The sequence below is a fragment of the Cyprinus carpio genome, chromosome B7, assembly GCF_018340385.1.
Source record: "Cyprinus carpio isolate SPL01 chromosome B7, ASM1834038v1, whole genome shotgun sequence".
Taxonomy (NCBI): Eukaryota; Metazoa; Chordata; class Actinopteri; order Cypriniformes; family Cyprinidae; genus Cyprinus; species Cyprinus carpio.
This window is the reverse complement of record NC_056603.1, coordinates 34,327,650-34,343,293: the sequence shown is the minus strand read 5'-3', so window position 1 is coordinate 34,343,293 and position 15,644 is coordinate 34,327,650. Positions and strand designations below refer to the sequence as shown.

At 38.7% G+C, this 15,644-nt stretch overlaps 1 protein-coding gene across 21 annotated transcripts in view; it reads right to left on the bottom strand.

Annotated features, from left to right (window-relative positions):
• The window catches only part of LOC109103604 (collagen alpha-1(XXV) chain), a 527,306-nt gene that overhangs the window by 88,303 nt on the left and 423,359 nt on the right, over positions 1-15,644 (bottom strand). For all 21 annotated transcript variants that reach the window (XR_006155246.1, XM_042728382.1, XM_042728388.1 and 18 more), the window contains one exon: positions 11,508-11,552. Coding sequence is in view for 20 of the 21 variants with exons in the window: in XM_042728382.1 (XP_042584316.1) it covers positions 11,508-11,552 (45 nt within the window). In the remaining variant the exon portion in view is untranslated. The remainder of the gene's footprint in view (positions 1-11,507; positions 11,553-15,644) is intronic.

The window sequence follows — 15,644 nt, the reverse complement described above, 5'->3', positions numbered from 1 at the left end:
AGTCCTCCAGCCCCAGCCAGCTGGAGAGCTCTGATTTTATCCAGCCTCCAATTAGGCCATCAATTAGCCACCTTGGTACAACCCCATAGCTCCTCCTGCAAACCAGAACAGAAACCAACCAAAACCAGCCACAAAATACCATACTAACAAAAGGGAGAAAGTGGCAGACCCAGCACATTAGAGCTGGGCCATCACACCTCCCCCCTAAAAAGACAGAGACCCATATATATGGGACTCTGAGTCAGCATTTCCAGGCACAAATAACTAAAGATAAATACAAAACAAATCTCAAAAACATTCATTCTGGAAGACTCAATCACACTGATTCATTCATAGCCACTCACCCGTGAAACACCACTTTCACCTAGATTGATCACTCTCACACCCAGTCTCCTTCATATCTCACTATCCAGCAATCCTGGTGCCTGGAAAGCAAATTAAGGACAGTAGAGACCAAAAAGACAAGGATAAAGACAAACACAATCACTATGACCCCTCCGGGGCCCGAGATAGTGCATCAGCCATAACATTCTCAACACCCTTGATATGACGTATAGACAATCTATATGGCTGTAAGAAAAGTGCCCACCGCATAAGGCGTTGGTTAGCATTTTGCAAAGAGTGGAGAAAAGTGAGGGGATTGTGGTCTGAATAGACCACCACTGGATGCAGGCCACCCCCCACATACACATCCAAATTTTGGAGAGCCCATGTAGGACTGCGTCGTCCGGACCCTGAACCCCATCTTCAGCTGCCACCTGAGATGTGCTCAATACCTCCTTGATAACTGCGAACCCCACAGGTTTCATGTCAACCTTGTCACCCCCCACCGACAATGTTGGGGAATAATAAGGCTTAAGCAGATTTATGTGACCTAATTGGGTAGATCTCCTACGCTCAGGAGTAGACACCAAATAATTAAGTGCTGAAACCCGCCGCACAACAGAATAAGGACCAGAGTACTTGGCCCTAAAAGGCGAACCTGGTATAGGCAGTAATGCTACTACTTGGTCACCTGGACTAAACTCTCTAGTCTCCGCCTTGCGATCATAAATTCTTTTCATTTTTTGTTGAGCTTCAGTTAAATTACTACTTGCCATTTTCCAGGCCAAAAACAGTTTGCGACGAAACCCATTTGTATACTCCGTCAAGCTTTCTGGTGGCTCTGAATTATCCAGATCACTGCTCAGTACAGACAAAGATGAGCGCACTTTGTGAGCGAAAACCAATTCATTCGGGCTAAAACCTGTACTTTCCTGCACAACGCTTCTTGCCGCCAGTAATAGCCATGGTAAGCCCTCTTCCAATCCCTTTCCATCTCAACACAGTAAGCACGCAACAAAGATTTTAAAGTGGCGTGAAACCGCTCCAGAGCCCCTTGGCTCTGTGCATGATATGCACTACTTAGACTTGTGTGCTTTATGCGCAGCTGCTTTAGAGCCTTGGCAAACGTCCTAGAAGTAAAATTTGAACCCCTGTCACTTTGAATTACCTTCGGTATTCCAAAGATAGATATAAAGTGTGATAGTGACTTTATAATTGACTTTGTTGTTATACTTTTAAGGGCATATGCAGCAGGGTAACGCGTAGCCTGACACATTATTGTAAACAAATACAAGCAGCCAGATTTCGATGCAGGCAAGGGACCTACACAATCAATTATGAGATGTTGAAATGGAGTACCTACTGACGGAATTGGATGTAGTGGCGCAGGTTTAATAGACACATTTGGTTTACCCGCAATTTGACAGATGTGACATTCCTTAATAAACTTAGCCACATCACGTTTTATCCGCGGCCAGTAAAAGTGCTGTAACAAATGACTGTATGTTTTCTTTACACCGTAATGTCCAGTCATTTCCCCGTGTGCAGTTTTTAACACTAAATTACGATATTTCTCAGGAACAACCACCTGCAACACCAGATCTGCTACCTCAAGGGTTTGCAAACGGTGACCACTGCTGCGAAGCAACAAGCCATTTTGGACACAATAGTTATTATCCATGCTTAAAATCTGAAGCCAAATCAAAATATTTCCGAAGGCCAAGATCGTCTTTTTGTGCGTCAATCATTTCACTACGAGAAAGTGATGCTGGCAAACTCTGGAATATATAATTTTAGTTTCGTTTTAGACGCATCAGATGGCTTCTCCGACTGTGCGCGACTCATTGCGCGAGTCACCGCACAGGCAGTGAATACCTCTGGAAAATCTTGCAGATTTTTGTCAGACTCAGCTGATGGTACCACGTCTCTTCTAACCACAGGAGGTGGTAGTGACCCTTCAGGCCAAACACGGCCCCCACCCAAATTATTTCCCAAAATGAGTTCGACACCATCTATTGGTAAAGATGGACGCACGGCAATTGTTACCTCTCCATTGCAGAACGCTGAAGACAACTGAATCTTATGCAATGGCACTGAAAATGGTTGAAGATCAATTCCACGAATTAAAACTACATTTCCAGTGTTTGAAACTGAAGAGAACGGTAGAACAGACTCCCTAATAAAAGACTCTGATGCTCCCGTATCCCGTAATATTCTAACTGGGACTTTTTGAGCATCGTCAACCAGTGAAACGAAACCTTCTGTGATAAACAGAGTATAATCCACAACATCAGACACTGCTGTTTTATCACCGTCTATCTTCCCAACTTGTACATTCGTCTGTTGACGATCGGGCGCGGTTAACAGAGCCTCCTGTGATCCCAACACAGTGTTGTAATTTCGTAGCAAAAACACTAGAAGCGCAGCCTACAGGTTTGCTACTGCCTGCTGCTTTACTCTTATTACGAGCGCTCAACATTGGACATTCTTTTTTCCAATGACCCATTTCTAAACAATAGTGACATTTATTGTCAGCAACCATGTCCCTGACTCTGTTACGAGTTGAATCGGGCCTCCAAAAAAAACCCGCATTAAAAGGACCCGTGTTAGGACGACCAGGGCGATGTTCTCTACGACTATACTCATGTCTTGGCGGATGCTCCCTCATAGGATTTTTGTGCATTAACACGAAATTATCCGCTAGGACAGCAGCCTGAGCGGCTGTCCTCACCTGATGTTCACCTACGTAAGTGGCAATTCGTTCTGGCAAAATGTTTTTAAATTGTTATTAAATTTTGAAGTTGCAATAATAATGTTTTTTGCTATTTTACTTTGAAGTAAAAAATGGGTGGAAAAAACTACTGAGCTCTCTAGCTATCTCAGCATGGGTTTGTCTATCACTCTTTCTCCAATTACGGAAACGTTGTCTATACGCTTCTGGAATCAATTCGTAACATTTTAAAACTGCATCTTTAACACACTGATAGTTCTTTCTCTCTGTAGTGGGCAACGCAGCAAATGCTTCCTGCGCTTTCCCAACTAATACAGTTTGCAAAAGCAAGATTTTATCCTCATCATCCCACTCTCGATCAGAGGCGACATTTTCAAATAGTGAGAAAAATACGTCAGGATCACGTTCATTGAATTTGGGAAAGAAACTTGATCATACCAGCCAAACCGGATTTTTCACCACTGCCACTGGAGGAAAAATTTACCATCGGCTACCAGTTTGAGTCTGAAACGCTCGATTTCCTTATCCTGCTCTTGAAGTCTAAGTTTCTGCAACTCCAATAAACGATCCTTTTCACTCTCCTGTGTCTTATGTTCCAGTTGCATTCGTAACAGCTCTTTATGTTGCTCAAACGTCCATCCACTATCAGGAGACGACATGCTTGCTGCCACAGGTATAACTGGAAACGATAGCCCTGTACTACTTGTCTCTAATGGTATATTTCTAGGCAACACTTGTTTGTTTTTTTAAATGTTCACGAATAAAATCAACTATTTGCTCTTTTTTAGCAGATTTAGACAACGTTAATCCAATCATGTAATGATCTGCTACATTAAACAATTGCTCTTTTGTTAAGGCTAACAACAAACTCTCTGACGGAGCGCTAAAAAAAATCATGCAACGCGCTCATAATTTAGCACTTAATCCACCTTTCAACAATGTATCAAATCAATCTCTAACACACTAAAGCCCTCAACTCAATCTAAAGATCAGTCTTCCAGATTATCCAACCAAACAACTTAACTTGCGTGAACAGCTACAGCCCGCAAAACAGGACAAACAAACTACGGAGCTTCCCCGTATCTAAACATTTACCCCCCACTATTCTAACCTATTTTCACACTGTGTCCAAGAACCGAGCTCTTTACTCACCCATACCGCTGGAGACGTACTGTCCCGACCATAGGCCAATTCAGTCGTTTTCTCCACGGCGATGTCCTCGGTCCAGACACCAGTGACGCTCCAACCTAATCCCCAGCGCAGAAAACAAAAAAACGCTCTAAAACGGGGGTTAATTATCGCTCCAAAAATTAGCTGTCCTGCTACGCAAGCTGAAACACTTCACCAAACCAAATGGTTGGAACTAAGCTCTACACTGCAACGACATATATGTTTAATACACAATACAAACAGTGTGGATCCCCTCTAAACATTCGGCCCAGCACGATTACGTCACACACGCACGTCAATCGGCCAATTGCATAGCACTACTTTACTCGCATTACGCTCTTCTATAGTAAATAGTGAGAATTAATAGTAGCCTACTTTCCAAAATTCAAAATCGGTTCAAAACCGTCGGACGAGCCCCCATATGTCGTAGCCACTTGGCTCACAGTGAACACGACATAAAGGGGAGACCACACCGAAGTATATTTTAAACAAAAGTATATTTATTAACTAAACTATTCATAAAGTCAGTATATGTAAGACAAATCAAAAATGTTGTGTAAATCAACATAGTGAAGGTGTAGTGCAAAAAGGTAAAGAAGCAGGGCTGCCAACAGCCCTGCTGAGAGTCTGCTCGCGAATGCAGTCCTCCAGCCCCAGCCAGCTGGAGAGCACTGATTTTATCCAGCCTCCAATTAGGCCATCAATTAGCCACCTTGGTACAACCCCATAGCTCCTCCTGCAAACCAGAACAGAAACCAACCAAAACCAGCCACAAAATACCATACTAACAAAAGGGAGAAAGTGGCAGACCCAGCACATTAGAGCTGGGCCATCACAGTTGGGGTGTGATATGTCAATGTAAACAGTCACAACAGTTTTATTTATATTACACTATTTACATATTTATGAGCACGTAACCCAACCCCTGACCCTAAACCTACCATTGTCAATAAAACATAAGATATAACAGGCAGATAGTCAACTCAAGTCACCTTTATTTATATAGCACTTTTAACAATACAGATTGTGTCAAAGCAACTTTACAACATTAATTAGGAAAATAGTGTGTCAATAATGCAAAATGACAATAGTAAACACTAATTTTTCAGTTAAAGGCAGTTCATCATTGAATTCAGTGATGTCATCATCCAGCTCAGTTCAGTTTAAATAGTATCTGTGCAATCAAGTGAACGATATTGCTGGAAATGAAGTGTCCCCAACTAAGCAAGCCAGAGGTGACAGCGGCAAGGAACCAAAACTCCATCGGTGACAGAATGGAGAAAAAATCTTGGGAGTAACCAGGCTCAGATGAAACCAGCAGTTCAATTCCAGGCTGCAGCAAAGTCACATTGTGCAGAGGGCTCAACTGGTTCCTGTGGTCTTGTCTGAGACAAGGTCTTTACAGGATATCTGGGGCTCATCTAGTTGTCCTGGTCTCCGCTGACTCTTGGGGCTGTAGAGGTTCTCTTTAGGCGCTGATCCACTATCTGATCTGGATACGTATTGGATCTGGTGGCTACGGTGACCTCGGAATAAGAGAGAAACAGACTAATATTAGCGTAGATGCCATTCTTCTAATGATGTAGCAAGTACATCGGGTGTTATGGGTAGTGTTCCCGGTTCCAGTTGACCTAATTAATGTAGCCTAAAAATCCTTTAACAGATTTGAATATTACAAATGTGTTAGTGTGTCATGTGTAAGCCAGGTTAAATAGATGGATCTTTAATCTAGATTTAAACTGACAGAGTGTGTCTGCCCCCCGAACAATGTTAGGTACGTTATTCCAGAGTTTGGGCGCTAAATAGGAAAAGGATCTGCCGGCCAGTTGATTTTGTTATTCTAGGTATTATCAAATTGCCAGTGTTTTGAGAACACAGTGGACGTGGAGGACTATAATGTAACAAGAGCTTGTTCAGATACTGAGGTGCTAAACCATTCGGGGCTTTATAAGTAATAAGCGAGATAATAAAATCTATACAATGTTTACTAGGTAGCCAGTGCAGTGTTGACAGAACCGGGATAATATGGTCATACTTCCTGGTTCTAGTAAGAACTCTAGCTGCTGGATTTTAGACTAGCTGGCGTTTGTTTATTAAGCGTGCAGAACAACCACCCAATAAAGCATTACAATAATCTAACCTTGAGGTCATAAACACATGGATTAACATTTCTGCATTTGACATTGAGAGCATAGGTCGTAATTTAGATATATTTTAGAGATGGAAAAATGCAGTGTTACAAATGCTAAAAACGTGGCTTTCTAAGGAAAGATTGCTATCAAATAGCACACCTAGGTTCCTAAGTGATGACGAAGAATTGACAGAGCAGCCATCAAGTCTTAGACAGTGTTCTAGGTTATTACATGCAGAGTTTTTAGGTCCTGTAATTAACACCTGTTTTTTCAGGATTTAGTAGTAAGAAATTACTCGTCATCCAGTTTTTTATATCGACTATGCATTCTGCTAGTTTTTCAAATTGGTACGTTTCTCTGGGCTGCGAATAATTATAGAGCTGAGTATCATCAGCATAACAGTGAAAGCTAACACCGTGTTTCCTGATGATATCTCCTTAGGGTAACATGTAAAGTGTGAAGGAGTAGAATTTACAGTTTTAGCTATATGAAGTTTGCACAAGACTAAATGATGATCTGAGATTGGCTGCATAATTTCACCACCATCAACATCAATTCCATGTGACAGTATTAAATCTAGAGTATGATTTTGACTGAGCAGGTCCTGAGACATGTTGTCTAACCCCAATAGAGTTTCAGAATGTCTATGAATGCTGATCCCAATACATCTTTTTCATTATCAACATGGATATTAAAATCACCAACAATTAAAACTTTATATGCAACTAGCACTAACTCAGATAGAAAATCAGCACATTCTTTAATATAGTAATAATTCAATAAAGTCTGTATGGTGCCCTGGTGGCCTGAATACAGTAGCCAGTACAAACATCACAGGGGATTTATCATTAACATGTTTTTCTCTGGATAATGTTATATGAAGCACCATTACTTCAAACGAGTTATACTTGAGAAATACTGAAAACTGTTATAAATTGAAGCAACACCTCCCCTTTTACCTTTTGGACGTGGCTCATGTTTATAACAGTAATCTTGGGGGGTAGACTCATTTCAAATAAGGTAATCATCAGGTTTTAGCCAGGTTTTTGTCAAACAGAGCACATCTAGGTTATGATCAGTGATCATATCATTTACAAAAAGTGCTTTCGTAGAAAAGGACCTGATATTCAATAAGCCAAGCTTTATCATTTGTTTATCCATATTACTTCTGGTTTTTATTTGTTGAACATCAAATTAAATTGTTACTCTTAAATTTGTTTGGACGTTTTTTGTATTCTCTAGTTCGGGGAACAGACACAGTCTCTATAGTGTGATATCTTGGTGAAAGAGTCTCTATGTGCTGAGAATTAACTGATTTCTGTGACATGAGGTGGCTAGCAGACGGTCGGTTTAGCCAGTCTGTCTGCTTCCTGACCTGGGCCCCAGTTAGTCAAGTACAATCTCTAAAACTATGTGCCATATTTCTAGAGAGAAGAGCAGCACCACCCCAGGAGGAATGAAAACCACCTCTTTACAACAGGTCAGGTCTGCCCCAAAAACAATTGTCCATGAAACCTACGTTATTCTGCGGGCACCACTTAGACATCCAGACACTGACTGATGACAGTCTGTTGTGTATCTCATCACCACGGTGGTAAGAAGGGAGGGGACCAGAGCATATTACAGTGTCTGACATCGTGCTTGCAAGTTCACACAGCTCTTTAATGTTATTTTTAGTGATCTCCAACTGGTAAAGTCAAACATCATTAGCGCTGGCATGAATAACAATCTTACTGTATTTAAGTTTAGCATTAGCCAGCACTTTTAAATTTGCCAAGATGTCAGGTCCTCTGGCGCCCGGTAAACATTGGATTATGGTGGCTGGTGTCTCTATTTTCACTTTCCGTAGAATAGAATCACCAATAACTAGATACAACTACAGTCATAATTTATTTAAAAAGTATTAATATTCCAAGTCTTCCAAGGCAAAACAATTGATTTGTGATAGTGATATGTCATTCGCGAACGAGCCTTCGCTGGACCTAAGAGCCGAATATTTGTAGCAAACGAGAAGAGCCAACAAAAGAACAATGATACGCAAGTGCTATAACAAGTCTCGGTTAGCTATTTATAAAAAAAATAAATAAATAGAGAAGCTAGTGTTAGAGGCCTTTTTTGCTTTTGTTAATTATATAATAAATAAAAAGAAAATAGATGGAATACAAAAAGAATAGAGAAGCTGGTGTTAGTTTTTAAAAGAAAACAAGCAGTTAGTAAATGACTAGAGTGCAAGTCTATAAGGGGCAAGTAAAAAAAAATTAATTAGAATAAAGAGTGCTAGAGTTAGAGGGTTAAATAAATATGGAAGAGAGGTTTTTTTTAGCCGATTCTTGAAGATGGCTAAGGATTCAGCTGTTCGGATGGAGTTGGGCAGGTCGTTTAAAACACTGTCATTTAAATGCAAGCGTGTTGGTTAAGGTAGGAAGACACTGCATTGTTGCAGCATCGGTCCCCTCAGAGAGAGTCTTCTCAAAAACAGGACAAATAATCACAGAGATGAGGAATTGCATCAGCAGATCCAAGCTGAGGCATCTAATATTTCTGAATGCCAACCTGCATTATAATATAATTTTAAGACTTTTGCATTTACTATTATGTTAAATAATAGTAACTGTTTTTTTGTTTGTTTTGTTTTTTTACGAGATAATGCATAAAAATAAGGCCTTTATAAAAACACTGAATAAAAATTGCTTACCAACACACAAACCATTCACAATTGCTAAATTGGACTAAAATAGAAGGCTCTGAGTGATACTAAATGAAGAGCCATTTGGGAGGCGTAAAAGCCGGCTCTTTTAAAGGGAGCCCAGCCAAAAGAGCCGAATCTTTGAGAAGAGCTGGACTTCCATCACTAATTTGTGAGAGGAATACATGCGATCACCATGTCCGTCCACCGCAAAGCTAATCTTGTGTGCTACAGTCTGTTTGCAAATTAAAGAAAAAACAATGCTACCAGAAGAAGCCTTACGTCAGCTTTGGTTGTGAAATGCTATTGGCTCTTGTGTGTCTTGTGAAGAGTATCTTTTTAAATTAGATGTGAGCGCATTAACGGAGCGGGCTAATTTTTGGCGATAAAACCTTATGTTTAACTCTCTTCTTTGTTTAAAGACATTGTATGGCTTTAGAAGACTTGTAATGCAACACGACTTGTTTGTAATGCTTTTATACTGCTTGTTTAGGGTCTTTTTATGTTTAGTTTTTGCAATAAATACCTGTTACTTGTTTTGTTTTTTTTTTTGTTGATTTGTTGTTAGGTTTAGGGTAGGGGTGGGGTTAGGTGCTCCAATGAAAGTATAAATTTATGTAAAATTGTATAAAATAGGTGTTGCACTCACCTCTGTCTTTCCTGCACCTCAGGACGTGTAGACAGAAGGACTGCCATTATCTGCCTCGCTCATCTCTCAGGTTGTTGGTCCTGTGTGAGAGCTGAGTCTTGGGCAGTTATCAGCTTGTTTGGTCCACATCACACTGCCAACCAAAGTTGGATTACCCAAAAAACTTGCTCGCTGTTTTTGTTACTGTTTTATTTGTTTTGTTCACCTTTAGAAAATAAATCTCCTGTTGCATCTAATCCTCTACCTTTGAGTCCTCTTTTCTCCTTGTCCCATCACAGAATCTACTCACCAAATATCATGGACACAAATATGGTTATGCACACAAATATGGTTAAAACACTAAGCACTATGATGACATGACATTCACAAAGGAGTCTGGAGGGATACATGTATTTAGGTAGATTTTGAGTTGCATTACTTTGAAAAATGAAAGTAATCCACAGCGTCCTCAGCAGCTCAGATGTTGGGAGAAAATGAAGACTCTTATGTTGTCTTATATCCAAACACAAAGCACCGGGATTGCTTACTAGACATTGTTGACGTTACAGCTGCTCGAGTGTGGAGAAAATGGAGGACAGCAAACAACCACTGAGGACGGAAACTATAGTAATGCAGGGTTGTTAATCAACCCCCGTGGCCTGGCACTATGCAATGTGACATCACACTGCATGAGAATCAAAACGGCAGGCCTAGTGAGATTGACTTGGTTTAAAGGGGATTAAGTGGATTTAAGAGAAGTGCGTGGATTTTTATCATTGTAGGATGGTTTTGTTCACACACTGCCAACACACATTTATGTCCAAACACCATGTAAAAGTGGATTTTGCATAATAGGCACCCTTTAAATTAAGACAAACAACTGAAAACAATGAAGGACCCTGCACATCGAAAAATGACGCTAAAGGGGTACCTTGTACCAAAAAGCCATGCCAAAGGAGTCCTGACCAAGCGTCAATATGTGACGAGTTGGGAGTGAGAATGTGTTGATATTTTCAGTGTCAATTAATAAAAACATTTTAACCTCTCTTATTCAGTCAATGCACACTGTGTGCACATGTAAGGGTCTCAGTTTCAGAAACCTTGAACATGAGAGCATCACATTTGCACAATGTAAGCATTCAGAGCCTTCAGCCTCTAAGTGAAACCAGGGTTATATAAAATGGGAGGGATTTTTACAAGGCCAGCAGGTTGTAAGCATACAAAAGTATACAAGCAAACAAACCAAAACAGCAACAAGCATTAGCTCATGCCTATTTGAGCATTCTTTGAATTACAACCCCCCCCCCACCCCCCACATTGCTCCAGTGGTTTTCCACTCACTTTCTCAGTATTTTCAAAAATATATTTTGCCAATTTGTAACATGAACATCTGCAATCAGCTTTTAATTTTCAGTTCAGAAGGCAATAAAACAATGCTCCATTACAATATACAAAATGGTGGAATCTCTGGAATAGCGTTCTATATGATTTGGCACACTAAGGATGTTAATGCATTGTTTTACTTGTAAATTCTGTTTAAAAAATCATAACAAGTATGGGTATTTATAAGAATACTAGGATAAACTGGGCAAAGTGACAATCTGATTTACTGATGAATCGTTACCAAATTATTCCAGAACCAATGAATCCAAATAATGTGCATTTGGATAAACCAATATAAAGTACACTCTGTTTAAAACTAAATGAAGTCATGTCAAACAGGTAATGCAAAAGATACATGGACACAATATAGTCACACTTCAACAACTGTTATGGAGTCTCTAGACATGATATTGGCTGCTGGATATGGGGGATGGGTGAAGACACAACATTTACCTTAATCCCGGGGAGTCCAGGCAGTCCTGGAAGTCCTGGCTCACCCTATGTAGAAAAAGTGGAACAAATTACAGCCAAAGCAAGCCACCACTTCTGGCGATGAGCCTGGAAACCCAGCACAACCACAATTGGTTTCCACTAAACCCTCAGTATGAAATGATTGGCCCTAGTTCACCTACTAATGTGAAAACCATCAAGATTCTAGTTAAAGTGAAAACACATTGGCTATCTATTGGTGTTGTTGTTGGATCATTTCCATCAGGCTTTTTAAATTAATGGTACTGTCACGCACAGTACATATAGAGGCCTACTAAAATTGGAAGGGCTGTACATTTATTTCTGAAGGTTCTGCTTACCTCTCATGCTAAAATATAATATGGATAATATGGATCCCATTAGAACATGACATATATTATTATATTACTGCATAAGAGATGCAGAAAAGTTACATTTTCAGAAGCATTAACATAATACATCAAGTCACATCACAGTTAGTTGTATATACTCTGCCAAAAATTAATACACATGTTAAAAGTGAATAGGACTAGTTGCCAAATGGTGAGGTTAAATAGATCCCAGACTGCAGTTTGAGGATTGTATGTTTTCACAGGACTTCCTTTAAGTGCTGTAAATTTGTTGAACATTTCTGTAAAGCCCCATTCACACCAAGAACGATAACCATAAACAAGGATCATGGAATGAACCAAAAGGAGGGGGCTCCAGGTTGTTGCAGAACAAATTTTAATATTAACAGTACTAATGGTATTAGTTATATGCCACATATACATGTGCATCTCAATAAATTAGAATGTCGTGGAAAACTTCATTTCAGTAATTCAACTCAAACTGTGAAACTTGTGTATTTAATCAATTCAGTGCACACAGACTGAAGTAGTTTAAGTCTTTGGTTCTTTTAATTGTGATGATTTTGGCTCACATTTAACAAAAACCAACCAATTCACCATCTCGACAAATTAGAATACTTCATAAGACCAATAAATTAAACATTTTTATGAATTGTTGGCCTTCTGGAAAGTATGTTCATTTACTGTACATTTATTCAATACTTGGTAAGGGCGCCTTTTGCTTTAATTACTGCCTCAATTCGGTGTAGCATGGAGGTGATCAGTTTGTGGCACTGCTGAGGTGGTATGGAAGCCCAGGTTTCTTTGACAGTGGCCTTCAGCTCATCTCCATTTTTTGGTCTCTTGCTTCTCATTTCACTTGCTTCATTCAGGTCTGGTGAGTTTGCTGGCCAGTCAAGTACACCAACACCATGGTCATTTAACCAACTTTTGCATTTGGCAGTGTGGGCAGGTGCCAAATCCTGCTGGAAAATGAGATCAGCATCTTCAAAAAGCTGGTCAGCAGAAGGAAGCATGAAGTGCTCCAAAACTTCTTGGTAAACGGGTGCAGTGACTTTGGTTTTCAAAAAACACAATGGACCAACACCAGCGGATAACATTGCACCCCAAATCATTACAGACTGTGGAAACTTAACACTGGGCTTCAAGCAACATGGGCTATGAGCTTCTCCACCCTTCCTCCAGACTCTTGGACCTTGATTTAATAATTAAATACTGTGGTTGCTTTAATCTGGGATTAGGGTTTTGTGGGATTGGGCTTCAGGAGTCTGTGGTTCAGGACTGGCTTAAAAAAAAAGAAATATGACAACTGTAGCCAAATTCCTTGACACATCTGTGTGTGGTGGCTCTTGATGCCTTGACCCCAGCCTCAGTCCATTCCTTGTGAAGTTCACTCAAATTCGTGAATCGATTTTGCTTGACAATCCTCATAAGGCAGCGGTTCTCTCTGGTTGTGCATCTTTTTCTTCCACACTTTTTCCTTCCACTCAACTTTCTGTTAATATGCTTGGATACAGCACTCTGTGAACAGCAGCTTCTTTGGCAATGAATGTTTGTGGCTTACCCTCCTTGTGAAGGGTGTCAATGATTGTCTTCTGGACAACTGTCAGATCAGCAGTCTTCCTCATGATTGTGTAGCCTAGTGAACCAAACTGAGAGACCATTTTGAGGGCCTTTGCAGGTGTTTTGAGTTGATTAGCTGATTGGCATGTCACCATATTCTAATTTGTTGAGATTGTGAATTGGTGGGTTTTTGTTAAATGTGAGCCAAAATCATCACAATTAAAAGATCCAAAGACATAAACTACTTCAGTCTGTGTGCACTGAATTTATTTAACACACAAAATTTACAATTTGAGTTGAATTACTGAAATAAATGACCTTTTCCACGACATTCTAATTTATTGAGATGCACCTGTTTTTGCCTATGCATTTTAAGGTATGATTCTCCCATGATTCTGAAAACAAAACAGAAACCCAACAAAATATGTAATTTACTCGAGTTTGACAAAATGTTTTATTAATGTTATAAATGAATCTATTTAAAAGATACATTAAATTAAACAAATTAGCCTATGTAAAATATATATATATATATATATATAATATATATATATATATATATATATATATATATATATATATATATATATATAAAATAATTATAATTTGAAATAAATAAATGAAGACTTGTTTTGTTTTAAATATCCTGAATGAATGATTCTTATTAACAGTTCCTGTTAACAGTCACTGTTCACCACCTACTGGCATAATGTAACTTATACAATCATTATTTGCAGCATATCATTGCTTTCAAAGAAATGTTGTGTATAATGTGGATTTTAGCCATTTATGATTTAGAGTATAGTTTTTTTGCCAGAAACTACATTTGGTAGAAGTTGAAATCACCGTTTAGAATATTACTTAAGTAAAAGTCGTAAAGAATGTGATATTTATTGTACTTAAGTTTAATTATTTTTTTTTTTAAATCTTAAACGTACTTAAGTATTGAAAGTAAAAGTACAAGTAAATGCAAAATGAAAAAGAAGCAAATAAATATATGTATAAAAAGGTTCAAACACAGCCTGAGTAGCAAGATTGTGTTCAGTTTTAACTCTTTCTTCCATTTTGTATTTTTGGGTAAGAATAAGAAGCACTTTATCTGGTACTTAGTGTCTTTCATTTCAACATAAGAAAACATTTCTGGAATCAGCATCTGAATAAGCATTTAGATGTATTTACACTTTATGTATCTCAGAGGCGACATGGATACATTTAAACTGCAGTTACAGATGGATAAATAATGTTTTGTTTTTAAAATAAAACGATGAATACTGATATTTGAAATAATAATAAAAAAAAGGTCAAAATGTGAAATTAAAACCGCCAGTAGGTGGCAGCAAGTGACTGTTAATGAGTCATAAATTAGTCATTGAGATTCAACAGATTCATTCAAACGATTGATTCATTCAGGAACAAAGCATTTGACTGTGTTAATGAGTGAATCACTGAATCATTTATTCAACCAATTCATTTAAAAAGCTGATTCACTCAATAAGTAAACATCGTCCATTGCTCAGAAATGCAAAACAGTGCTGTGACCTTTGTTTCGAGCTATTTTTGTTGGCACAATTTAGCAAAAACAAGCAATATTATGTCTAAAATGTAAGTCACTTATTGCTTTACTGAACATAAATGCTTATTAAATGTGATTATTATTTTTACATAAATATAAAAAGCATACAGAAGCATTTTTGCTGTCTACAATTTAGAATGCCTGGAATTTTGAGTTTTAATAGACAAATAAATCAATGTGCGTGCACTCTCTGTGTAATTTGGTGATATTGCCTACTTGATAATGTCCAATCACACTTCATTATAACAACTCTTACCATATTATGGCAGAAGAAATACTGTAAAGCGCAGACCTCAGACTTGACTTGAGTGGAAAATGAATAATCTGTGGTTGTGCGCGCCCTTGTTTCCACATGAGCAAAGGTTTTTTTTTAGGAGTCCTGCAGTTACTGCAGTGCGTATTCTTCTGACTTCTATTTTGTAGTAAGTAACGAATATGCTTCTGGGAAATGTATCCCATTTTAATTAGGAAATGTAGTGTAGTAAAAGTAAAAGCTGACTGGAATATAAAAAGTCAAGTAAAGTAGAGATACTCCCAAAAATACTGAAGTACTGTAACAAATTATTAATATTTGTTACATTACACCACTGTCAAAGACCAGTTTTGAGCGTTATATAAAATGGGAGGGATTTTTAC